General features: G+C 40.9%; 1 protein-coding gene across 5 annotated transcripts in view; it reads right to left on the bottom strand.

The window, feature by feature from the left end:
* Positions 1-27,908, bottom strand: part of RAI14 (retinoic acid induced 14) — a 148,622-nt gene that overhangs the window by 45,741 nt on the left and 74,973 nt on the right. For all 5 annotated transcript variants that reach the window (XM_050943774.1, XM_050943773.1, XM_050943777.1 and 2 more), the window contains one exon: positions 19,638-19,768. In XM_050943774.1, coding sequence (XP_050799731.1) covers positions 19,638-19,768 — 131 coding nt within the window. The remainder of the gene's footprint in view (positions 1-19,637; positions 19,769-27,908) is intronic.

Genomic DNA, 27,908 nt, shown 5'->3' with positions numbered 1-27,908 from the left:
CTCTGGGGGAATAGGAAAGTACTTTTTGTTTCCAGGATTGGGAACAGAGAGGGAGATTCACTCTGTTTGGATTCACAGAGCTTGTGTCTGTGTATCTCTCCAGGAGCACCTGGAGGGGGGAAGGGAAAAAGGATTATTTCCCTTTGTTGTGAGACTCAAGGGATTTGGGTCTTGGGGTCCCCAGGGAAGGTTTTTCAGAGGGACCAGAGTGCCCCAAAACACTCTAATTTTTTGGGTGGTGGCAGCAGGTACCAGGTCCAAGCTGGTAACTAAGCTTGGAGGTTTTCATGCTAACCCCCATATTTTGGACGCTAAGGTCCAAATCTGGGACGAAGGTTATTACAGGGCCCATACCTGGATGCAATACTCCAGATGTGGCCTCACCAATGTCAAACAGAGGGGAATAATCACTTCCCTTGATCTGCGGGCAATGCTTCTACTAATTTAGTCCAGTATGTCCTCAGCCTTCTTGGCAACAAGGGCACACTTCTGACTCATATCCAGCTTCTCATCCACTGTAATCTTAGTGCTGTCAAGCAAGAGGGAAGGTTTCCAAGTATAGAAATAAGCGGAGGGGCTGTAGAGAGTTTATTTGCTACAGAATAATTCTTTACAGGTTGCATACAATTTCATAAAACATTCAAGACAAAAGCTGCATATTTCCAGTTGCTGGAATTTTCATCATCTGGGAGCCTTGAAGTGGTGGATTTTATTTGCATCGTTCATGAATAAACTTCCTTTTAAAAGAGAGGAAACAAAACCTGATCCTGCTTCCTGATTGCAAAATTAATTTAAACAAACAGACAAAGAAAAACAAACTTGTGAGGCTTGATGTGGAGAAGTGCTGTATTTTTGAAGGTTAGATTCTCACTGCATATCATATTTAAATCCTGCTCTCATACAAACATTCCTTCAATTTCTCTCTATACGTAAGAGATGGCTTTTGCCACCAGGATTCATTATGGTTGGACATCTGAACACCTTTGGCATTCACTAAGGCACGGCTCCTTTTTGCTGTGGATGACCATTTCCAGGGTTACTGTGGGTGGAAAGAAGTTTATTAACTCTGCTCCCAGCCTTCCCACCTCAGCACAGGAGCAGTGACCTCCCAAGGAGAAGATGAAGGCAGATGGCTCCCTATTGAACATAGGAAAAATCATCTCACCATTTGGAATCCATCCTGCAGGGGAGGATAAACACCTAATGGTTTGTGCTTCTACCATTCTGAATATATACTGAACCATTAGCAAATCACACAATACCCGAGATTAAGTCAAAATGACATCCTTAAGAGGAATGCAAAGTGTGACTATTATGAAAGCCCAGAGAGCAATGCACAGCAAAATTCATGCAGATTCTGGATAAAGCAGAGAGCAACTGCACTACCATAATATTGGATGAAAATTCAGCTAAGTATAATTAACTGTGAATCAATGACACACACAAAATGTGTGGATGGAAGAAAAATGTTTGTGTTTGTTGTCAAATTAACAACAAAATGGCCACCTACATTTGGCATCCCTGAGCAAGTTCTAGACAGCAGAATTGCTATAGATATTGGGTAGCAACAGGCAGTAATGGAAATTCCATTTTCTAAAACATCAAAAGTTGACTGATTTTTATACTTCTGGTCATAGAATCAGAATAGTTTGATCAAACAGGTCTCTTTCTAAAAAAGTCCATCCCTCCATGTTGGTAGAGAGAAAAGAGATCAGATATTAAAGCTGATTCTAGAGTTGATCTCTATAAGAGATCAAGAACAAGTGATAACAGAAGTTCTTATCCAAGTGCCAGAAAGCATAACACTTATTAATGTTTGTACAGTACACTGTACAATGTAAGTGCACTGTCGTTTCTCTTACATAGCCCTTATACAGTGCTTTTCATCAGAGGATCTCTAAGAACTTTACCAAAAGGTAGGAGAGCTGAATTAATCCAAGTTTACAGGTTGGGAAAGAAGCACTTGACTAAGCAAGTCAGTGGCAGCGCTTGTAAAGGAACACAATCTCAGTGCCCTGCTTAAACACTTACAATGCCATCTCCTAGTAAGTGAATCTTGCTTTGAAAACGCGTTTAAAACAAGTTTGTGGTTCACACATGCAACAAAATGACACATGAACAGAAAGGAACAGAATGGAACTGGTATAACAAATATTAGGTCTTAATCTGAGACACAGTAACCTTCAAAACACAAACTGAATCAGAAAAATGCAGACTTTTGTGTGGGAGGATGAGGTGATAAGGGGGCTGGTTCCAGCAAGTATTGTCTTATCAGCTGTATTGTAAATTTAGCTTCAAAGCTAAAAATGGTAATTTTCTAGATCACCACCACCAACCGATCCTCACAATGTGTTCCAGCTATTTGGTAAGAGCTCAGTTCTGCAGCTGCTCCACTTACAGAGCAGTTAAGATTTGACAAATAACTACTCAAGTATGTGTCTTCAGAGTATTTGTACTCTTGTGGTACAAAGGGTGCTCAGAGAGCAGTGTTCCCAAGAGAACTGCAAAGCAGATGTATTTTGGTAGAATCAGTATTCTCTGCAGAGAAGAATTCCCTCATAGCTTTGAAAGTGGCATGGGATGACATTTTGCAAAACTCCAAGTGCTTGAGAACATTCTGGAATTATGGATGACAAATGACCAATGAGCTAGTCAATATAGTATCATGGCATGCAAGAACCAGAGTGTGCCGACTAGGCAAACTGCACCATTGTTCTCAGTCATTTTCTTCCAAGTGCTAAGAAACAGAGGCGGCATGGGAGGTAGGGTCATCTGCCCCCCCATATTTGCTTCTTGGCTTGGACTGAGCATGCTCAGTAACACTGCTGAAGCCAGCTCTGCTCCCTTACTATTGGCAGACACGGGTTGTCTCTGCTCAGAAAAATAAATTAAATGCAATCTTGCTTGAAGTACACAGCAAACTCACTTACACTTATTGTCAAGGTTTATTTTGAGTAAAAACATCTCTGCCCCAAGCAGAACATTTTTTCTTTTATTCCTAGTGTATAAATCAAATCTTTGTTGACTTTCCAAATGCATGACTTGCCTGCCAGCAACTCAAATTTACAATTTCCTGACAGACCAATACCTTCACACAAACAAACACGATTGTTAAAATAAAGATACAGCACTGCTTGGAGCCTCTGTGGTCGTGATAAAGATATAGAAATGAAATGTTCCCCAGTCCTGTACCAGTACAGACTGAGTAGTTACCTGCCAGAGGATCCTGTCAGGATAAAAGCCCCAACAGAAATCTTTTAGCACCCTGCACTCCTTGTTCAACTGCTTCTCCGGCTTGTTCACTGCGCTGGGCTGAACTTTTGTATATTTCAGTAGCATCCTAGGATATAAACAAAACCAAACCCCCAAACCTTCCATGAACCTATTATCCCTCTTCCTTCCTTCTACCAAATTCTAGCTCAGCTGAAGTCTTATAACTTCTATTTCAATGACAGGAATAAAAATAAACAAGTATTGTTTTAGTTCCCATCTGAATCTTGTTTGTGTTTCAGTGAAGAAGTGTTATGGTATAACAACATTTTAGAGACCTGGCCAGGGTTACCCCGTCAACACGAGAAAGGACTAGGAAACTTGGAATGCACCTGGGGCAGTATACTTGGCATGTGAGAATAAGTGCCTGGAATCAATCCACAGCAAGTCCAATCCAGACCTCCTTCCTTGACAAGAAGTGTACTGCCCAATAATTACACTGAGTCAATGAAGACTTTTAAAAACAAATGGTTCTGGGGAATATTTTTATTTTTATGGGTTGGCATTTATTTCATACATTCAGACTCACGGAATTTAAGGTCAGAACGGATCATCATGATCATTTAGTCTGACCACCTTCACACTGCGGGCCACAGAATCTCACCCACCCACTCCTGTAATAGACCGTTAGCCTCTGGCTGAGTTACTGAAGTCCTCAAATTATGGTTTAAAATAGGGCTGTCAAGCAATTAAAAAAATTGTGATTAATCACACAATTAAAAAATTAATCACTTGATTAATTGTGCTGTTAAACAATAATAGAATACTATTTAAACATTTTAGGATCTTTTCTACATTTTCAAATATACTAATTTCAATTACAACACAAAATACAAAGTGTACAGTGCTCATGGAAAGTGCTCACTTTATATTTATTACAAATATTTGCACTGTAAAAATGATAAACAAAAGAAACAGTATTTTTCAATTCACCTCATACAAGTACTGAAGTGCAATCTCTTTATCATGGAAGGGCAACTTACAAATGTCCTTTTTTTGATTACATAACTGCACTCAAAAACGAAACAATGTAAAAAAGCCTACAAGTCCACTCACTCCTACTTCTTGTTCCACTAGTTGCTAATAGAAACAAGTTTGTTTACATTTATGGGAGATAATGCTGCCTGCCCCTTGTTTACAATGTCACCTGAAAGTGAGAACAGGTGTTTGCATGGCACTGTTGTAGCTGGCACTGCAAGATATACACATGCCAGATGTACTAAAGATTCATATGTCCCTTGATGCTTCAACCACCATTCTGTGTTGTAACTGAAATAGATATTTGAAAATGTAGAAAAACATCCAAAAATATTTAATAAATTTTAATTGGTAATTCTATTGTTTAACAGTGTGATTAATCACAATTAATTTTTTTAAATCAATATTAATTTTTTGTGTTAATCGTGTGAGTTAACTGCGATTAATTGATTACCCTAGTTAAAGGCTTCAAGTTACACAGAATTCACAATTTACACTATTTTAAACCAGCAAGTGACCTGTGCACCATGCTGCAGAGGAAGGCAATCCTCCCCTTCCCCCCAGGTCTCAGCCAATCTGACCCAGGGGAAAATTCCTTCCCGACCCCACCTATGACAATCAGTTAGACCTTGAGCATGTAGGCAAGACCCACCAGCCAAGAACCTGGGAAAGAATTCTCTTTAGTAACTCAGAGCCTTCCCCATGTAGTGTTCCATCACCAGCTCCCCAAGTATACAAAGTACCCTAAACAAAGGGTGTTTGACACATCTTGATTCTAATCCAGACATGTGGTGGACAAAACCATTGGCACCTTTCATGGCGATGGGGTGGGGAGCAGCACACACAACACACGTCGCAAAGTCTGAAGGGATACAGAATGGAGAAAGAACGAGGAGTACTTGTGGCACCTTAGAGACTAACAAGTTTATTTGGGCATAAACTTTTGTGGGCTAAAACCCATTCCATCGGATGCATGCAATGGAAAATACAGTAGGAAAATATATAAATACAGAGAACATGAACATACCTAGGGACACCATCATAGGACCTGGGAGTGGATGGGTCATTACACAAAGTAAAAACTATTTCCCCATGCTAATTTTTCCCCTACTGTTACTCACACCTTCTTGTCAACTGTTGGACATGAGCCATCCTGATTATCCCTAGAAAAGTTTTTTTTCCTGCTGCTGATAATAGCCCACCTTAATTCATCAGTCTCATTTTAGTTGGTATGGCAACACTTTTTTTTCATGTTCTCTGTGTGTGTATATATCTTCCTACTATATTTTCCACTGCTTGCATCCAATGAAGTGGGTTTTAGCCCATGAAAGCTTATGCTCAAACAAATTTGTTAGTCTCCAAGGTGCATACAAGTACTCCTGTTCTTTTTGCTGATACAGACTAACATGGCTACCACTCTGAAACCTGTCAGAATGGAGAAGTACTTCTTCCGTCCCTTACTAAGCCACATAAACCCTTTCAATGGCACATACTTTTGTAAAGTCTCTTAAAATAAGGAAGGATTTATTTATACTTTTCAGGCTGTAGAGCACTGCAGTCTACTGTGCAAACTGAATTTCAATAACAAGCGAATTTTGAATCATAGCTATTTCAGAAATCAATACACCAAATCAATATCTTGAAGACACCTAGGTTAAGAAAGTTACTTGACAGGCAAAGCTTGCTTGACACTAACAAGCTTTTCAGGCCTTGTCTACACTACCAAGTTTTGTGGCCAAAAACTGCCTTTTGGTGACAAAACAGCAAGAGCGTACACTATAACGGGACTTCTGTTGCAAAAAACTTTTGTCTTTTCCCCTCCCTTTATTGTCGACAAAGAGCCAGGGTAGATACCGCTGATTGTTTTGTCGACAGAACTGGCTTCTGCCAATATCCCACAATGCCTGCCCTGATTGCTGCCCTACAGACATGCATCCTTCCCCTTTCAAAGCTCTGGGAAGTATCTGTGTGCTGCTCCGTTTGGGGAACAAACAAAGAGCAAATCATTGGAATGCTCCTGTTCTGCCCGGCACTAGGAACACAGCAGCAGGTAGACTGCTACTGCAGGGGGAGGGGTATAGACTGCTGTGCTGCTTTGCCATTTCTCAGCAGGAAGAGCTCACAGACCAACTCATGATGTTGCTCTCGGCAGCTGAGAGGGCTGTGGGAGAACTTGCGCAGTGATCAGCTCTCCTTCCCACAACACTGCACTGTGGGATACATACCCACAATGCATTTCTCACACTGTCAATGATGATGTCCCCAATGTTGACATATGTTCACAGAAGGAGCAAGTGTGGACACCATTTAGCGATTTTTGTTTAGTTGACTTTTGGGTGTCGACATAAGTTTTGTCAACAAAACTTGGTAGTGTAGACAAGCCCTTACTGTATTCTTACTTAAATGATGCAACTTCCCAAACAAAAATATTCTCTAAGAACTTGGTATCTGATACTTTTAGCAAACTGTTGCATTCCACATGCACCTTGTTTGCCTCACATCACTTAACATGCACATTGGGCAAACCAGCCTTGTTTCTGTTATTCTAAGTCTAGAAATTAAAAATTAAAAACTAAAAGTTTCAGTTAATTTCACTGAACCTTCCTTTGAGTGCATGGCTAGAACATCAGCACCTCTGAGCAGATGTGCATCTTAAAAAATAATCAGTTATTCAATTGCTGAATAAATTCTGCTGTGTTCAGTCTTTCTGGAATCCTGTCAGCATCACACAATCCCAGGCCAGTGACCAGTAACTTCGAATTACACCATTTACTGGGAAAATCTTGCATCTTTATTAACAGACTCGCTTTTGATCCTTAATATTCTAAATACAGCAATCATATATGACATGCTAGTCAATTAGTGCAAAACAAATTAAAATACACGAGACACACACACTCACCACCCCCCTCCCAAAATTGCTCCCCTACGGACAAACTCCAACAAATATGCAGTTCCCTCACTACAGATGTGCCAGTGTTAAAATGATCTCAGTTAAAGGATCAGATATCAGAGGGGTAGCCGTGTTAGTCTGGATCTGTAAAAGCAGCAAAGAATCCTGTGGCACCTTATAGACTAACAGACGTTTTGGAGCATGAGCTTTCGTGGGTGAATACCCACTTCGTCGGATGCAGTTAAAGGGAGAGCAGGAGGGGACACAACATGAGGTCCAAACACAGGTTCATTAACATTCTGTTTTGCAAACTGAAGTCAATTTAGCCGCTGAATAGAATCTACATATGGCATTGCATATATTTATTACAACGAAGGCCATAATTTCACACTGTGTTCTCTGCATCTCTTCTCAAGAGTGCGTTTGATACATGTGGCCTTTTCAGAAAGAGCAGGCACTCCATAATGGGCACGACACACACACAACAGAGCACAGACTAGCTTCTGAAGAACGCTAAAGGAATATTTGTTAAGACAGGGGATGGTTTATTTTTCAGGCCTCAGATTTGGCATCTCAAACACCTCTATAAATTGACAGATGAGTATCTCATGAATTTTAAATATTTATTGTTAAAAAGCATTCCATCACTGATGTTAATAAATGAAATTAAACACAGTGTTTGTTCTCAGCTTCCTTTACCGGCTGTACTGCAGCAGCTGTAAATATTTAAAAAATAAGAGGGCTACAAGCGCTATGCTGACTTCAGTGATGTTAGCACACAGCTATTCTGTCACTTAATAGATAAGCTGAAGCTGTCAAGAGAAAGCAGCTATGTTAGCTTCAACTCTGCTACTTGTCCCTCCCTCTGTAACGAGGGTGATGGAGGACTTCTGTCAAACAAAAGCAGACACCACTTACAGAACAGCTGCCAATTATTTTTCCCTCCAAGTGTCACAGGAGGAGAGTAAAAGTAAGGGCTTGCCAACACTTACAATGTTACAGCTGCACTCAGGCAGCTGCGGCACTGCAGTGCTTCAGTGAAGATGTTACCTATGCCATTGGGAGAGCTTCTCCTGTCGGCATAGGTAATCCACCCCTCTGAGGCCATGGCTACACTGGCACTTTATAGCGCTGCAACTTTCGCGCTCAGGGGTGTGAAAACACCCCCCTGACTCTGCAAGATACAGCGCTGTAAAGCCTCAGTGTAATCAGTGCTACAGCGCTGGGAGCATGGCTCCCAGCGCTGCAAGCTACATCCATAAGGGATGTGGTTTACGCGCAGCTCTCCCAGCGCTGGCGCTCCGACTACACTCACACTTCAAAGAAGTGTAGCCATACCCTCAGAGGTGGTAGAAGCCCTGCTGTTGAGGTAGTGCAGGAATTAGGTTGGCATAAGTGTGTTGTAGCTATGCAAACATAAAATACTTGTACAGACCAAGTCTAAGTTTCTAAATAGTTAGAGACCAATGTCTGGGTTTTTTTCATTGTCTTTAATGATGTGAGTTTTTAGGGTGGGATTTTCAATGGGGCCTATGGGAAAAGGGGGCTTAATTTCATTAAATTTCAATGTAATGCTTAACTTGGCTTGCTTGCTGCCACCCTTAACCGTATCTAGAGTGTACCCCAGTGCAGGACAGCCTCAGACGCATACAAGATACCGAGTAGTTAGCAGGAGCAAAAAACAAATATTCACATAGATCAGGACTAGAGTTTATTCCTGGTATGTATGTATTCCCAGAGCAACCCTTCAGAAAAATTTGCAATAATATCTACAAAAGCTCTCAACCTCAACTCAAAATTGCTCTCAATTCTGAAAGCAAGAAGTCAGCATCCATCCAGAACTCAGTGAGCTGCCCCATGAACTGCCTTTTCTAGAGATCAAGTGCAGCCTCCGATGATGCCTCTGTCATTAGTAGGGAGCAGAATCTAAGCATCCTGAGTACATAAAACTCTCTTCATGCCAGTGAAAGCCCTACACACCTTTTCAACATCAGTAAATAATCTGGAATGACTCTCAGAATCCTGTTGGTTTATACTGTCTCCCACCTGTGCCTTGTGCATGAAATATCTTGTTTCAATCACATCAAAGTACAAGAGATTAATAAAGGAGAGCCTGCTGAAGGGCTGTTTTCTTAATGGGAAAGAGGTGATGGTGTCAGACAATGCAGAAGCTGGTAGGCTCTAGACTCCTGATCTGAGCCCTCAATTTCAGCAAAAATATCCTCCCAGCTGCTGTTCAGAGGTTTTGGGGATCCCAGAAGACTTATTTTTCTCTCAATTTATGATCCAACAATCACATTTTTACATGAAGTTTTCTTTGGCAGGACTAGTTGCCACATTACTGTTGACTCTCACTGCAAGGCTGAGATTGGAAAACTTCCTATACATTTATTATTACTGTAAAACCAAGAGATCACATTTTTTGATGAACTGAAATTTTGTGGCAGATTATCCTTTTAAAGTCATGTGATTGCTATCACTGCCAATAGCGACTGAGAATCTCCTGAAGGCTAGCACCAGGGCTCAGAACAGAAGAGGCACTCTGTAGCGAATTAAAAGGTTGCCCTTTTGAAATGCTGGCTTTGTTCTTTGGCATTACAAGAATTGGAAGAGGGATACAATTCAAGAAACATGAGGGTGAAACATCTTAAAAATGTTTAGGACCCTAGTACAGGGTTTTGCATTCCTGCTCATCTTTATGCCAAACTGAATACTCTTCCTTCTGGTTGTGCTTTTTCAGAGGCATTAATTACATATATATAGCCCAGGAGACAGGTATTTAGCTTCTGAAGTACTCTATGCTCCTAGCACAAGGACTTTCAAACTGTAGTCCATAATCTTGATGTTCCATCCTCTGACTTCACAACCATTTTTGAAAAAGGCGGTAAGTCAACCTATAAAATTTGGAAACCGCTGTCCTAACATATGGGTTCTCAAAGTAGGGATCACAACCCTCGTGGTGGTCATGAACAGGTCCAGGACGTCACAACCATCCTCCTCTTGTTTTTGGCTAAACAGAAGGCAGTCCTGAGGTTACAACAAGGGAATCCCAAATCATACTATTGGAACATGGGGTCATGGGATCACGGAAAAGGGTGAGAACAGGGTAGACAATTAATCTAAAATATTTATTTTATTGTGTGAAAATCTAACACGATCGTTAAGAATTGCATCTGGTGCTAACAGAATTGAAAAAACAGGGATGTTCTTAGTTGAGTTTTAGTAAGTTGGCATCCCAAGAACATGTGTTCTTATATTGTAGTTCAAAGAACAGTACATGTTTAAAATTTACTGGGTTTTTACAATTTCAAATGCATCAGACTTAAAGCAATAATTCAGACTATCTGTAAAAAAATTTTAAAATTGCATAATACCAATACTTGCTATTTACAGAGGAAATAGCCCTAAAAAAGGATGGGTAAAATTTTATAGCATAACTCTAATTTTCCAGACTATTGCTTAAAATGTTTGGTTGCTTTAGTTAGGTCTTAAAACACAGAGTTAGTAAATATACAGGCATTGTCCTATTTCCCAATAACTGCCTTATTTAGATTGAAAGATTTAAATCACGTCTTACCAAAGACAACACATTGTCCTACCCTTCAGAGAGGAAGAGGAATGGAATTGGGTGGTGTGCAAGAAAAAATAGACAGTTTAGAGCTCATACTTCTTTTCAGTTAAGATTCTGTCATTGCTGCTGAAGAAAAAATAACCACTGTGAGGAAGCTAGGATAAAGCATTTAGAGAAATACAAGCCAGGTAAATAAAGGAGTCACCAGTTCTGTCTACTGCCTGGGGACTATTTTTGAAGGTTTACGACTTGCTAAAATAAAGACTACTGCATGTTGCTCCCTTTTATGTGTCTGTTAGTGCCCTAGATTAGAGCAGTAAACAAGGAGTATCCAGTTGGCATAATCAAAATCTGCAAACGCAGTATATTTGGCTGCATAAGCCGTTGGAAACATTTTAAACAACAGTGACCTATTAGAATGACATTGCTTTATGTAAAACTACATAAGCTGCCTGAAGCTGAATGTTACCCACCTGATCCTTGGACGCTGGGGTCAGGGGTGGCTCAACTGTTAAACTGAAGCTAGGCTTAGAAAGACATGCACCTCAGAAGAGCATGATAATTACTATCTAACTGATAATAAAGTGGAACAGATAATAAGCTGTTAATTATATGATCCAGGAATGGAAAAAACAAGTACTGTATAAATAAAACAGTATTGTTTATTACTGTGATCTTCAGAACATTCCCTGTAATCTACAGGGTGCAATGTGCATGGAAGGGACTTGTGCAGTGGGAGCCTCTCAATGCTCAGGTCTAATCAGATAAAGTTAACGATTAGTCCTTAAAAATTGCATTATAAACACACACGCAAAAAGCTGAGAAAAAAACACGTTCAGTACGACTAGGATTTCAGGTCTTCGAAAGTGGCCACCGCACTTAAGTTTTAGAAATTGATGTTTAACTTAAAAAAGTTTTCCCCTCTTAAATGAATTTTTCTAGATGCCTCTTTGTTTTTAACACAAATTTTTACATTCATATTACACAGATTATGAGTTATGAAAGGAAACAAGAAGATTAAAATATCATTTGCTGAAAATTACTTATAAAAGGTAGTTAACTGATGCAGTCAATATACAGAAAGTGAAGAAAAAGGTACGCTCCTTTAAAATTGAAATCTGTTATAATATCCTATTGAAAGAGAAATAGTTTTAGGATTTCCCCTAGCATGTCACAAGTACTAGCGAGATTTCCTGTGCAAATACATTTGATTCTAAGTCATCATCCATTTACCTAAACTGGTTTTCACTGCAATAGTCTTTTTCCCCCTGAAACAGAAAATATTATGGCTATAGCATGTTCAGTCTATATTCAAGGTTGCCTTTAGATAGTAAAGAACAGTGTCAATAAGAAAAGTTTTATTCCCGCAAATAACAGGGCCACTTGATCTTTTAAATGCTCATGTCCCTCAAGATATTGTATGGGCAAGAAGATCTGTGTTTTAAAAATTCTTGATTATTCTTCTCCTCCTTTGCTTCTGTTCAGGAGAATATGCAAAATAAAATCACCCTGAAGAGAAAGTCCACCACCATCCCAGCACTTGCATCCAGCCAACTCTTTATTGGGTAATTAAGTTATGATGATTTGAGTTTCTCACCCTGTCACTTTTGGGAGGCAGAGGTGGTATGTACATTAGAGAGAGTGATTTTTTCAGTAGCAGAAAGTCAGAGGGGAAAAAAGGTTAGCATGAAGGAGTGAACTGAGTGGCACAGTGCTCAACTGACAAAAAGAAATTAATCCTGTATTACAAGATAAGCGTATAAGGGTATGGACCTGGAATATACTCAGTACTATGTTTTCAGTTTAGCTTTTGGACCATAAGTAGTCTGAGTTCATATGAATTATATAACCTGTCTAGAAAGATCTCTCCATTGAGTATTATTGACAACAGTCATAGAATCACTGTAGGACTGGAAGCTACCTCAATAGACCATCTAGTCCAGTTTCCTGCACTCAAGGCAGAATTAAGTAAAACTAGACCAGTGGTTCTTAAAGTGTGGGTTGGGACCCCATTTTAATGGAGTCACCAGGGATGGCAGACTTGCTGGGGCTCGGGGCTGAAGCCAAAGTCTGAGCCCCACGGCTCAGGTCTGAAGCCTTCAAGTTTTGGTGCCCTCAGGGTGGAAGGGCTTTGACTTTGGCCCTCCAGCCTGGGTGGTGAGGCTCAGCCTCCGGTCCCACTTCCCGGGATCATGCAGTAATTTCGGTTGTCAGATGGGGGTTGCGGTGCAATGCGAAACCCTGAACTACAACATTCCTGACAGGCCTAACCTTTTCTTAAAAACCCAGAACAGAGATTTCACAATTTCCCCAGGTAATTTGTTCCACTGCTTAACTACCCTGACAGTTAAGAAGTTTTTCCTAATGTCCAAACTAAACCGCCCTTGCTGCAATTTAAGCTCATTGCTTCTTATCATATCCTCAGAGGTTAACAAGAACAATTTTTCATCCTCCTCCTTGTAACAACCTTTTACGTACTTGGAAACTTATGTTCAGTCTTCTCTTCTCCAGACTAAACAAACCCAATTTTTTCAATCTTCCCTCACAGGCCATGTTTTCTAGACCTTTTACCATTTTTGCTGCTCTCCTCTGGACTTTCTCCAATTTACCCACATATTTCCCAAAATGTGGCATCCAGAACTGGACACAATACTCCAGTTGAGGCCTAATCAGTGCATAGTGGAGAACAATAATTACTTCTCACGTCTTGCTTACAACACTCCTGTTAATACATCCCAGAATGATGTTTGCTTTTTTTTGCAACAGTGTTACACTGTTGACTCATACTTAGCTTGTGATCCACCATGATCCCCAGATCTCTTTCTGTAATACTCCTTCCTAGGCAGTCATTTCCCATTTTCTGTGTGTGCAACTGATTGTTCCTTCCTACATGGACTACTTTGCATTAGTCCTTATTGAATTTCATCCTACTTACTTCAGACCATTTCTCCAGTTTCTCCAGATCATTTTGAATTTTAATCCTATCCTCCAAAGCACTTGTGACCCCTTCCATCTTGGTATTATCCACCAGGGCCACCCAGAGGATTCAGGGGGCCTGGGGGTCTTCCTTTGCTGCCGAAGACCCGACACTTCAGCGGCAGGTCCCAGGGCAGAAGGACCCCCCCACTGCTGCAGGTCTTCAGGGCACTTCAGCGGCGGGTCCTGGAGCGGAAGGACCCCTCGCTGCCGAATTGCTGCCCTGAAGACCCGGAGGGGAAGAAGCTCCGGGGACCCAGGCCCCGCAAGAGTTTTCCGGGGCCCCTGGAGCGAGTGAAAGACTCCACTCCAGGGGCCCCGAAAAACGCTCGTGGGGGCCCCTATGGGGACCAGGGCAAATTGCCCCCCCCCCCGGGCGGCCCTGTTGTCCAAAAACTTTATAAATGTACTCTCTATGCCATTATCTAAATCATCAATGAAGATACTGAACAGAACCAGAGCCAGGGCTGATCCCTGCGGGACTCCACTCGATATATCCTTCCAGCTTGACAGTGAACCACTGTAGGTAACTACTCTCTGGGAACGGTTTTCCAAGCAGTTATGCACCCACCTGATAGTAGCTCCATTTAGACTATATTTCCCTAGTTTATTTATGAGGAGGTCATACAGGACAGGATCATAAGCTTTACTAAACGCAAGATGTCCCACATCTACAGCTTCCCCCTATCCAAAAGGCTTGTTACCCTGTCAAAGGAAGCTATCAGGTTGATCTGAAGTGATTTGTTCCTGACAAATCAATGCTGACTGTTACTTTGGGACACTCCCAAAATAAAATGCATTTTTGGAGGTTTCTAGGCTTTTCTTGGTGCCATCGTCAGCATTTAACATGCACTGATGCAAGTGCAGCTAAAATTTTATTAAGATCTAGTGTTTCAAGTTAATAATAGCCATAAGGATTTAATTCTATTCTAGTTCACTATCTTGTAGAAACAAGCAATGCCTAACAGTAACATGCTGACATAGAGACAAAACAGGTTTAGGACAGGGCAGTGCTGCCATTTATACATCACAACTCATATGCAAAGCTTTTTCAACAGCAGCAGCAGTTTCTTTAAGTTATCAACCTTGGACTAGTGGAAAGTTTGGTGTATGAATTAACCTTTAACGAAACGTAAAGACTCTCCTTTTTTTGAGGGCTTTAGATGGTCAATATCCAAATCTGAAAGAAACATTTAGCTTTGGGAAGCTGCACAGAAACAAGAGAGTTAGTGGATTAAAACTACAATGAATCATTTTGGAGATGGTGCTAGATCAGTGGGTCTCAAACTTCTGTACCGGTGACCCCATTCGCATAGCAAGCCTCTGAGTGCGACCCCACCCCTTATAAATTGAAATCACTTTTTTATACATTTAGCACCATTATAAATGCTGGAGACAAAGCGGAGTTTGGGTTGGAAGTTGACAGCTTGCGAACCCCCAGGTAATAACCTCATGACAACCCTGAGGGGTCCCGACTCCCTGCGCTAGACAGAGTAAGCATTTAATTACAAACGTTTGCCAAACGTTTGATCTAGCATAAGTAGGAGCAAAGGAGCCTATGCCAAAAGGTGGATTTGCCCAATGAAGCTAATTTACATAAATTTGTTTATCAAAAAGACTGTCTTAAAGGAAATGAAAATCCTACACGTCTTTAAAGCCCTGAAGTATCAGCCTCACGAAACTGTAAAATACATTGCTGGGAGAGTTCCTCTAACTTGCAGAGGGAGTTTTGGCAGGAATAAGTGGTACCAAGGCATCATCGTGCCCCTCTGCACCCAAATTTACCAGCAAAAGGTCCCAATTAAGTGGTGACTTAGTTGAGAGCTGGAATATTTAGTCCCCTTCTCCATTTCATCCTAAATTGGCGACTGTACAACCCCTTTGGCAACATGTCATCCTAGTAGTGAATATCCACTCTGTCTGGTTTAGTATTCAGTTATTTTTGTTTTGTCCCTTGTGACTAATGAGAATAAATTATTCCTTTCCTCTTTACAAGTGCCTCACTTCACACTTGTAGACTGTGATGTCTCTGGTTGGCTACATTTCTTAATAAAGCTCATTTTCAAAAAAAGTTTTTGTAACTAGTTGCTCTTCTCTCATTTGTTTAAAAACACAGTGTCCAAAACTGAATGTCATGTTTCAATATAGATTTAATCTGTATCAAGTGGAATGATTTATTTTCCTGTTCTCAAGGATCCATTAATGAAAAAAGGACAAAGGCAAAGATCTTAACAGGAATAGGAGATTGGGGTGAAGAAAGGAACACCTTAAGGGGAAAAATAATGCACTAGGCCAACCAAATCTGTAATGCAAAACAGAATACTTCATAATGTTACACTCTAAAGCACATTCCATCATAATGAAGTGTTTAATCCCCTCATGCAATTTGTTACATAATTTAATCCATTATGTTCTTCTGATTCATCACCTTCAGCCTAATTATGTAAACTACTTAGTAAATCAGTATAAATCAATAAATGATACATCCAAATACTCTGAATCTCTCAGACCTGCTGCTCAAATGCAACTAATGCACAACGTGGAACTGGAGCATAGCTGTGATCACCTATTGTCCAAAGACACATTTCAGCTGTCTCTGTTGGCCTTTTTATTGATATACCCAGGCAGAGTTTATCCTCATTAAGGAACATAAAGCCCTCATTTCCATTAAGTTAAAGGGGTGGTGAAAAGTTAGTAGATATGTGGGACATGAAGGATCAGAAAAGAAAATTTTAAACTGCCCCTTTCCCCAAAATGGAGAGCTGCTGTTTCAACTGCCATTTTAGGTCTCTTCTCACTTTTAATGCACTTTCTAATGAGTGAGCTAAAACGGCCCTATCTAATAATCCAGATTTTCTTCCTCGCTCTGCTAAATTTTAAGACAACAAAGCAAGTCAAAAATGGCTGCTGAGGCACAAACTAGTGCTCTAAGGGCAGCCAGAATTCTGGGGTCTACTTTAAGTTGAAAACCTTACAGAATGTAAAGCACTGAGTACGATGGCTGTGAAAAAGCAGGCTTTAAAGAAATCTTAAAAGAAAGCCAGAAAAAATACACATACTGAATAGAATATTGAAGAACAGCCCTCCCTCCCTTTTCCCTCATGTTTCACTTATTCCACAAGGAGATATTTTCCATGCTAAAAGACTATACTGCATAATCTCACATTTTTAAAAGGCTTTTAAAAACAGTTTTAAAATTATGTAAAATATGAACTCATGAGCCATAGTCAAAGAACAACAAGCCACACCAAGGTACACTATTAATGACATGGTGCACTTCTCCAGATCAGCCTCTCAGTTTCCTCATTTGTCAGAGCTGCTATCCATTGAGTCGGCACTGAGACAACTTGAATGCATCTGCTAAATTCCTCACTACATTTAATGGGGAATGAGGATTGAAAGCAGGGTCTTGCACGAGGCATAACTGGAGCCATATAAATGGACTTGCCTCTGTTCCAACACACCCATTTTCCCTGACACCACTGAACGAGTATTTTAAATCAAGTGCTCGGTAAGTGAGCACACTGAACTAGTGAGAACACAGATCTTTAAATCATCAGTCTAGGTTTGTTCCATTCGTTTAAGATCACATAGCTGTTTCAGTGTTAGTATAGGACAGCAAGCGTCTTCCTGGTTACTAAACGTGACAGCTTGCAGAGTATCCCTCCAGGGCTGGGGAAGAAAACTGTCAGAACCCAATTCATACTTTCATATTGTATTTGAAATCTACAAAAACCCTCAATAGAATCAGGCAGTTGAACCAGAACCGGATCGAGACAGTATTTTATCTGAACCTGAATCATAACTTTGTTCTATCTACTGCACCTGAACCGAAAAAAAATTGGGTTACCGCTCAAAACGAAAGGTTCTGCAATTTTTAAGCTTCAATTTTTTTTAAAAATAAACTAGTGTTCTTATTTTCATTATCAAATGAGAGAACAAAGTAACAAATGGGCATGTGATTGCTATCAGGAAGGCCTGTCTCTGTATAATGAAAAGAGAATGAGACTAGAAAGAGGTCAACCCACAAGAGTAGGGAGGGAGAGGGAAAGCTCAAGGAGCTGCCTGTATACCATGAAGCCCAGGAAATAGAAGAACAATATCTGAGACACACCCGTTCCCACCAGCCCCCAGGGAAAGAAGAGGCGGAATGATCCCTGGGCCAAGAAGTTAATCACTCTTCAAGCCCGAGGGAAAAGGTAATGGCTTCCCAACTCTTCTCCCTCTTAGATAGGCTTCCTCTCACCATTACCAATCCCTGGGGCAGCGCCTTCCTCCAGTTGCCCCAAACTCAAATGTATCCTTGCACCACAGAGGTCCAGAATAACACAGAAAATATTAGAAGAATGTGTTATTTTTGTTTGCTAAAACAAATTGTTCATCAGAATAACTGTTTATTTGACAACACAGAAACACTAGGAAAATACTCAAAGTTAAAAAAAAACTATCAAAAATCAAAATAGTTTCAATATTAAAGTTTCATCTCTCTTTTTTGATATTACATCCACTGAGACTGAAATTTGATTTGAACCAGTTCAAAGTGGTAACTGAACTGGGTTTGGGGTTTTTTTGGTAGCTTGAACTGGAACTGAACTCGAACACACTGAATGCAACTGAACACGAACAAAACCAAAATAAATACCAGTTTGACTCCCTGAGTAGAAGAGAGTTTATACTGGATACAGTGGAGTTGATTCTAAAAACCAACTGGCTCTAAAATGTAGTTTTATTTAATTTGCAATTGGGTAAAAAAATAGGACATTAGGCATATCTACCGAAAATACCTGTTGACATATCTACCGAAAATATCTGTTGAAGTACTTCAGTCGTATCTTTTGAATTATCTCAAATTATTTGTTTCAAAAGAAAAATGTGCATAGAAGTTCAAAACCCATATTAAAATGGGAAAAACGCCCACTTGAAGAAACTGGAACACACAGACTTAGATGGTAAGAAAGTCTCAAGTCATCATGAGTCATTGTCATCATTTAATTTCCTCACATGCAGAACAGAAATAGAATAGATGCAGCAAACTGAAACAGACCAAGTGGGAAGCACAGCATGACTCCATAAAATACAGCCTACGGCAGTACTGTAGAACTTGGTAGAAATGGTTTTGTGCTGCCTCTCCCAAGACAGGATGATCCCCTCCCCCCCACCTGCAATCTTTAAAAGCCTTTTTTCTCATGGGATGCCAAGCAATGAGCTATTTCCTCATTTATTCATGAAATCAGTTTTCTATACGATATCAAATGGAAGGGTTGGAGGGACAGGGTTCCCCCTGATTGTAATCCCCTGTGCTCCTGTTAGTAAGTTAGGAAGTTTTCACAAGAGGAGAAAAAGGGGTGGGGGAGAGGGGAGTAAATACTACATTCACTTTTCTACTGAAACTGCAAATAAGATGAAGAGCTCTTCTGCACAGGCACCATTCTCAAATGCCAACCACAATGGGAAGCCCAGTACTTTAGGTTCTGTAAGGCTTAAACCCCTGTTGCAATATTGTGAATTCAAAGCCAACATCAAAGCAACTACCTTTCAGTTTGGCAGTGTAACTACACCAAACCTGCATGGGGAAAGCAGCTCCAAAGATTTAACGAAACACCATTCTTCTTGTTTGGAGCATGCACTATGGAATCTGGACATTCCAATGTGCCAAAAGTCCCTTTCCAAGGGAGCTGCCGATCAGCCCCGCAATCTAGATCCATGTCACCAAGTGGCCTGAAATTCTGAATAGACATTTTAAGTACAAATTGTAAATACAGCTCTGGAACAGAAAACAATTGTTTAACATGTAATGCGTTAGGACGAAGGGGAACAGGGACTACTTTCAAGCTGATCCTTATTTGTTTTGTAGTTGTGGCTACCAAGGCAATTTGCAAATGAAATGATCTCTGTCTTCCTCATCCCTTGAGGACATTGAAACAAAGTTTTAAAAGTAGACAGACTTACGCAGTTTTGCCCTCACTATCCTGTTTGGTGGCATTGGCTCCCTTTTTGCCCAGCAGCGAAGCCACTTTCTCTGGATCTCCATTCTCCACAGCTTGCAGCAGCCGGTCATCGTTCTTATTCCACTCGTTGGTCTGCAGTAAAAGAAATATTTAAGCGAAATCAATGCCACCAATATTTCCATGCTGCACTGAATGACTATGCATACATTTGCCACCTATCACAGTTAAAATAAAAGCCAAGCAAAAACCCACACACTGAGGAGCTGGCACTTGATAAAGATGCCGATGAATAACTTAAAATGGATCATGTGGTGTACGATTTCAAGGACTAGCAGCAGCTCAAGTCAGATCAGACAGATTTCTTTAAACTAGTGAGATAAGAAGGAGAGCACTGCAATTTTTTAGTTCAATCCCTGTCACTCGATCTACAGCACGTGGTCCCCAACCTTTTTCGTTTGGCAGGCACCAGACGACGAGCCACAGAGGACCACAGCGGCGGACGAGCATCTGCCGAAATGCAGCCGCCAAGCGACATCATCCAGAGGCAGTGGCATTTTGGTGGATGCTCGTCTGCCGGCCAGTACGCAGGCGCACTTAGACGCCCTGGTGGGCGCCATGGCACCCACAGGCACCACGTTGGGGACCCCTGATCTACAGCACAACACTTAAAGGAGAGTGCTAGTGTAGAAAAGTTGCTCTTTAAAACAGTACTACAGAACTAAACCATTTGGCCTCTCATTAAGGTTAAATGAGGTTGATACCTGAACTCTTCACTTTTGAGTTCATTGTTTTTGTTTTAGAGCTGTGCTAGAGCTGCCAGGAGCTACCTTTTTAATCACATGATACATGAGACAAGACTACCTGGGATGCATACCCGTAGCTGATTCAGCAAACAAAAAACCCCTCCACATACCACCATTTGCCTGTAGAAATCTTTTCAAGTGAAGTGTCTTCTGCAGCTCCCAGTAGTACAGCAGACCAACAGGCAAAGAGGTTTCCCTTTGCAAATTATAACCACTTGTATTGCATTTTTATTCCCCTGCCACACGTAAGCCTCTAACTCAGAGAGGTATTCTAGCCCTACCTTGAAGTGAATTCCAAACACTGCGGCAGACAAGAGAAGCCCACCAAGTACTTTAATCTTTATCAAATAATTCACATAGTCCTCTTTCTGTGGATGGGTCTTTTCTCTGATTAGTGACAGAAGATTGCACATTCTGGATCATTTTAGGGCACAAAGACCACTTAAAAAACAAAACACTGAGTACCAGAGCCTCATTCCATCTGCCTGAACTATGGATCCAGTTGGCCAACTGGATTACCCCCAAAATCTCTTCTGCATCCCTTCTAACCAGGAAGAACACTAAACTATAATCCCAGCAAGAGAATTCTGTTTGCACAGAAGTCAAAGCCATATTTTTTACTAACACTACACATCCAGTGAGAAAGCCCTTTAAATAGACTATGGCTGTTCCCAACAGTCAGCTCTTCAACACGAATGCTCTCAGGAGGTACTACATCAGAACTGGATCGGTGCCTTTTTGATAGGTGCTGAATCCATATTAGTAGGTCACTTTGAAAACCTGCAGCCTATGAAACTCTTAGGCATGGAACTCTCCACAGTGACACACAGGCAGTCATGGAGCCTAGTTTTCCCAACGGAACAGAAATATTGATGTTTCTCTGTTTACATGTGTACAAAATGAGTCAGGGTTCTCACTAATCTAAATTACGTGCATGCAACACATAAAAGAACAACTAAACACATCCTGAAAAATGGAACAGGTGGAATGCTGGTGAGACAGATCATGTGCCTGCACGCATGCACACTTCAGTAAAAGTTTTCAAAAAATACAGTTCAAGTAATTTCTTAAGGGAACCGAAGAATCAGGTCTGAAGAGGACCTACAAGTTACTGGGAGTTGAAAAACCCCAAGCAGAGTGAGCAATTTGGATGGGCAAGCAGACAGACAGTATGTGAAGGGAACAGCAGTGGTGTCAAAGGAAAGTGGAAAACAGAAAAAGGCGGAAAATGCACTGGGAGCCTGTGGAGTGCAAGTGAGATGGCTAGTCCAACATATTAAGAATATAATATAATAAGAGGCGGGGCAGGGGCGGGGCCTAATGGACTAGATGAGCAGTGTGAGGTTTGAAGTTCAGCATGTATGATTCTTTGCTGTAAGTAGTTGGGAAGAATGTTTCTTAAAAGTGGCAACGTATTTTGTATGAAAAGTTATTTTAAAAAGTTCCTGCCATTACAGCTATGTTGATAGACTGTTAGTGTAGATCATCATTGTTACTAACCACATAAGGAATAGTTACAGGTTTTTATATTTTATTAAAACCCCTCTTCGCATTACAGTTTTTTAAAAGTTAATAGGTTGATTTTTAATAGCATACTGTATTACTCTTCATTTTTGACTATACTTTTGTATTGTTGTATAAAAAGGTTTCAATGATGCAGCCCTTGGGCCAATGTACTAGTCCTCATGTGGCTCTCGTGGTGATTTAAGTTTGAGACTCTTGGTTTACCGTGTGTATTTGACCGCAATTTGTGTTCAGTTAGTTTACTGGGTTAATTTACTCTTGTGGAGTGTTTTTACACAATAGGGAGAAAAAAAAAATTTTTTAGAATTGGGAAGTGTGATGGTAAAGTTACAAAAACTGGCAATGGAACTCCAAGGCAAAAGCAACACCTGCAAGTACACTTCATTAATTTTTTTTAAATGGAGTAGATTTTAAAATTGACAGAGCCCCTTTAAACTTGGCACATTTCATGTCCTGAAATGACCAGTTCTAGTTCTCAAATATTGGAGATAAAGCTACAGAAAAAACATTAAGAGTAAGACTGTTACTGAAAATCCTTGGCAGCAGGAACCTTGATATAACTACAGTCCTGCTCAATAGTTTAAAATATAATCAGATCCTGCAGAATCAGTTAAAGAGGAGATTTAAATATTAACCTATAGTAAGTAACTAAAATTGAAAAGTTATTTGATTATATGCCAATGATTAGTTTGACAGTATTGTGCCATATGCAAGTCACCACACTAGAACCCCAATACCATACACAGTTCATCCTATTCCTGATTTCAGTTATTTAATTTCTCCCTAGCCTGGTGGTGGCACTATGATCACTGTATGCAACAGGCACTGATCTCGTGTTCATAGTCACATCCATCATTAAAATTCCTGATTTCAACATTGCTGGGTCCTAAAATTATGTGTTGATATTTATCTAGTGTGAAAGATGTGCATGAAGATTTACATACCTTAAACTGGTAAAGCGCAAAGTGTTTTGAATCCAGCTCTTATTGTGTATAATGGTGCCAAGCTTATTTTAACAATAAAACATTGTGCACTACAAAGTTACTCTTTTAAAGGAGAGGGGCAGTATTTTATCTTGTAATACTCAGTTTTCAACCATTTTTTTCATAACACAATGTATGCACATATATTATAAAACTGAGATTGGAGAAGGACTGCATTGTTCACCTGATGGCTCCTATTAACAAGTGCAACTGCTAACGTGATTCTACCCTACCTAAAAATTAAACAGTCTTGAACTTGGACAAGTTAATTAATACACTCTCTCTCAGGGAGAATACTTATTCATGTCAGATTAACAAAGATATCAAGATTACAAGGTTACTGACATACTGACTATTTAAAAAAGAAAAGGTAATTTTTCCTTTTTTGAGGAGAAGGAAGTAGATGGTGGAGGTAAAGTAGCAAGCCCTATATTTGGAGATAGCAGAACAAGCACAGTGAAAACAGCTTCTCAAACTAATTAATTCCTCTTCTTCTCATCCCTGAAACTATTCCTAGTTTTAGCAATCCTGAGTCATGGAGAGTGGGCCACTACACTAATCAGCTTGAATTAATTCGGCCAATTATATGCTTTTAGATTTTTAAAAATGAAACTATAACCATATTTTTGACACATATCTAAGATCATTTAATTTTTCTGGAAAACATAAATAAGAGCAACTTTTTAAAATAAAAATATATAAATTAATTTTCACCAAGCAGTTTCAGAACATTAACTAATAGTGTTCTACCTTAAAAGGTGTTCTACATTAAAAGGCTAACTATCTTATATTCTACCTGACCCCTTTGAAATTAACTATGTAGCAAGTAGTCCCTTCTCTATACTCCAGCAGCAATTAACTCATTGAAGTTACAGTTAGGATACAAGGCCTATGTTTTTAAACTGGATCAAAAGTGACATTCATTTAAATGTAATGCAAATTATATGAATCTGATAGACATCAGCATATCAGCATAATGAAGTGATAGATGGTAACCATATACTATGCTACCTAAAACAGAAACTTGACACCTATAAAGTATACTTTAGACGATTTGGTTCTATTATTTCATTTAATTTTTTCCTCACCACTGTATGTAAAATCACTAATATGCTTAAAAATAAACAGAAAATGACCATGAAAATCCTCAAGATCTCTAGCTTAAGAATGAACTCCACCCCACAAACCATCTCTTTCCGCAGTCAACCCACCGCCTCATGTAAAGCCTTGGAGAAGAGAAGTCCAGCAGCATACCCTGGAGGTCACCATACGTGGGATCTGATAGACTAATGGGAGAGCAAGTCAGATAATTTTGGAGTAAAGGCCCTCAGTGTAAAACACTGCTGCTAGCCAATTTGCATTGAAGCCTGTGGACTGTAAGAGCTGAGTACTTCATATAACCAGGATCCAGCCATCAACTGGTACCCAAGGCAGATCATGAAATACAGGTCTCTGAACAGAGGCCAAGACATTTTCCACTAAGTACAATTTCTGAATCTCTTGAAGGCTCAGCCTGTGGACATTGTAGTAACCAATCAATGACCATGGAAACATCTGAAAGGAAACAGAAAGCACTTTTGATAACTGTCACTGCTCAGTTATTCAGAAGCTGTCAGGAATCCAATAACTTCAGCAACAAATGGGAGGTAAACCCACCTCTCTCCCTCCAGGGTGCACATATGGTTTCTATCTTTCCCCTGCCCTCTCGCCACCGTATTTCACTCACTCTGAGTGCTCTCATTCCTGTCTGGGTTGAGTTTCATCCAGCTAGCCTTCATCTATACCCAAAATCTCCATTAGATACCAGGCAAGTGATTCCACCACACTAGCAGAAAGGAAGAGATGGTAATGTAAGGATGGGTGTCAGCACCCTGCTGAAATCACAGTATGTCCATGCTTCCTCATGGACTCCCCTATAAACACTGAACACAAAGAATGGCAAGATGGAATCCTGGGGGAACCCTGTATAAGAGCCTTCAGGACAAAAGAGAAAGGCCTGACCCAATATCCATTAGAATTAATAGACAGACTCCCCTTGATTTAAATGTGCTTTGGATCAGGGCTTAATTCTTAATGCCTCAGTTCTCCCAGAAGGAATGGATTGGAGCCACATGTCCACATTCACATGAACAAAAAAAAAAAAATTCTGTTCTCAAAAAGGGTGGTGGAGCATTGTGCTGGCACAGATTTGTAGTTACAGGATTGAAATATGACAATGAGTATCATTTAACATTGACACTCAGACAACTGCAACAAATCTTGTGCAAAATATATCATGTAAGGTATCAATGGAAAATTTATGATTTTCTAAATAAGACTGTCCTGTTTAAATCCATGTATCATCTCTGTATCTGAAGCTATGAATATTGGCTATAAATCAGTATCCCAAATGTGTTTGCTCCTGGAGTAACACCCACCAGATAAAAATCTACATTGAAGCCAGACACCTGTGTGTTGATGGCCCATTAAAGACACTTAACTCTCACAAAGGGCCATAGAAGAAATTCATCCTGACCAGTAAGTCTTGCTGTGGAGGCCTTAGCACAGATATGGCCAATGGCTGCCCCTGTGAGTCAGCATACCATGTAAGGTCATGTGATTTGTTCATGTGACCTTGGACTCCATCTTGTGCCAGTAACTTTCCACAGACAGGGTTTATAAGGCCTGGTCTATGTGAATAATGTAGCTGAAGTCGACGTACTTAGATCCCTATCAACTCTGTCTGCGCCTCTCGCCCCGGTGGAGTACCGGAGTCGACGGGAGAGCACTCGGCGGTCGATTTATCGCTGCCTGTCGATTCTGCGGGTAATATATACAAGCCCTAAGCTTTGTTTGTGACACTAAAATCCCAAGCACATGGCAGAGGATATAAAAAGACCCTTGAAACATCTCCATGTTGCCTCTTTCCTGCTCTGAGTCTCTGGACTGTGGATTTACAACTAAAAGGAGCATACTGGACCATGGACTGAGGGGCTTTCAATCTTTTGGAAGTTACCAGAGACTTTACAAGACAGCAGTCTATAACATCACTGCACCTACCTGATACAAGAACATGCATCATATACATACAATAATAGTAATTAACCATTTTAACTCTTCTTTTCTTTATTAATAAAGCTTCAGATTTTCTGGTTACTAAAGGATTGGCATCAGCATAATTATTGGGTAAGATCCGAGTTATATATTCACCTGGCTATGTGGCTGATCTCTTGAGATCAGAAGAGCACTTTGATTAAATTGGTTTTCAATAGCCATTCATCATAAAGTTTAGTGTCTGGGCGGTGAAATAAGGGCTGGAATGCTTAAGGAGACTGCATTTTGGGACTTCTTGTTAACCAGTGTGGTGAGACAGAAGTTTACTGTTGTTACTAGCTTGGGGTCATCTAATGACAGAATAACCACCAGTTTGTGGTGAGTCTGCCCTATTTCTCAGCTGTTTGTCCTGAATCTGGTGCACACAGCTGTGATAGTTCAGATTTTTAATCACCATGTCAATTAAATCTGCTCAGGTGATTGCCTCAGGGCAGTTTTTTGTAGCCCCAGCTATAGGGTGGAAGGTGGTCAAACAAGCGGGACATTTTGCCTTGCCTCACCTCATGAAGGCATGGACAATCCCACTCCATTAATAGCTCTCCCAACACTTATGTGCCAACTTTCACAAGAACTAGATCCAACATACAGCCATAGCACTTAATTTCCCTGATAACTCCAGCCCTTAAGGGATGGACTGAATGAGCCAACTGGCTTTTCCCTGTCTTTAATTTTGGTGCCTTAAATTTAGTGTTTCACATCAGGACACACTAATCTGAAGTAACAGCTATAATTAAAATGTACAGCATGCTTCTAAATAATACCCTACTGTTCAGCAATGTCATGGGCAACCTGGAGGGGTTTGTATTTGATTGCGATTTCCAAAAATGGTCCAGTATTGTGAAAGACTTGAAAACGTGTGGCTTTCTACTCAAATCCAGTACTAAGGGATAGCACACTCACCCCAGGGTGTGAGGTCCTAGACTCATTGCCTCCTTCCCCCTGAACCAGACTCACTCCAATACACCACGGCTACCCAGCCAGTCCTAGTGCCACTCACGAGCAACAGCACCCTCTAACCCACAAGCAGCCCCAGCACAATGTACCCCTCCAGGAGTTCCCTGCATCCATGAGCCCCAATACCCACCTGCACTTCTGCCTCCACTTACGCTTTCAGTAGTGCCCACAGCACCAGCTCCCACTGGCATGACCCCCATCCCTAATTTGGCAGGACAGTCCTGAAATGCAGGTTCAAGCCCCAGTTCCGGGCTGAATGACTCCAGGACAGGATTCCCTGCGGCACCACGCTGCGCCTGCCTGAGTCCCAGGGAGCCCAGGCTGCTCTGGGGAGCCCCAGAGTACCAGACTCTCCCACCTGCCGTGGGCAGCATATCCTGGGGGGTGGGCATATGGGCCAGGGGCTGCTCTTGGGCCCCCTGCCCAGGGCAGGTGGAGGGCCCAGAGCTCCCCACAGAAGTCTGGGCCCCCTGGGTAGCTCTTAACACTGCACAGTTCCAGCTTTTGGCCTGGCCAGGGGGCAGATCCTCAGGGGGAAGAGGATGAGCAGGGGACAGGGCCAGAGAAGAGTGGGGCTCCTGCATGTGTCTCATTTTTGCATTTTGAAAAGGTGAACCCTAGTTCACCTAGTTCCCACCTACCCAACTACCCTTCCAGCCACCCTCAAACATTCACCTACCAAGTTTTGGGCAGCTCCATGACCTATCACAGCCACTGTTCAAGGTAAGGCATGTTGACTATAAGCTTAAATTTATGCTTGTGTATTTTCAAATAACTTGCATATAAGTTAGCACATTAAGTTATCTGAATGAGATCTCCCAGAAGGTTAAGGCATGTTGACAGGTCAGGGTCTGTGGGAAAGCTTGCCCTGCTGCTGTGCTGTTGATAAACAGGACTTCATTCACCAATAGTGCT

This window comes from Gopherus flavomarginatus, chromosome 3 (assembly GCF_025201925.1).
Source record: "Gopherus flavomarginatus isolate rGopFla2 chromosome 3, rGopFla2.mat.asm, whole genome shotgun sequence".
NCBI classification, from domain to species: Eukaryota; Metazoa; Chordata; order Testudines; family Testudinidae; genus Gopherus; species Gopherus flavomarginatus.
The sequence above is the reverse complement of the archived record's forward strand: the minus strand, read 5'-3'. Positions and strand labels throughout refer to the sequence as shown.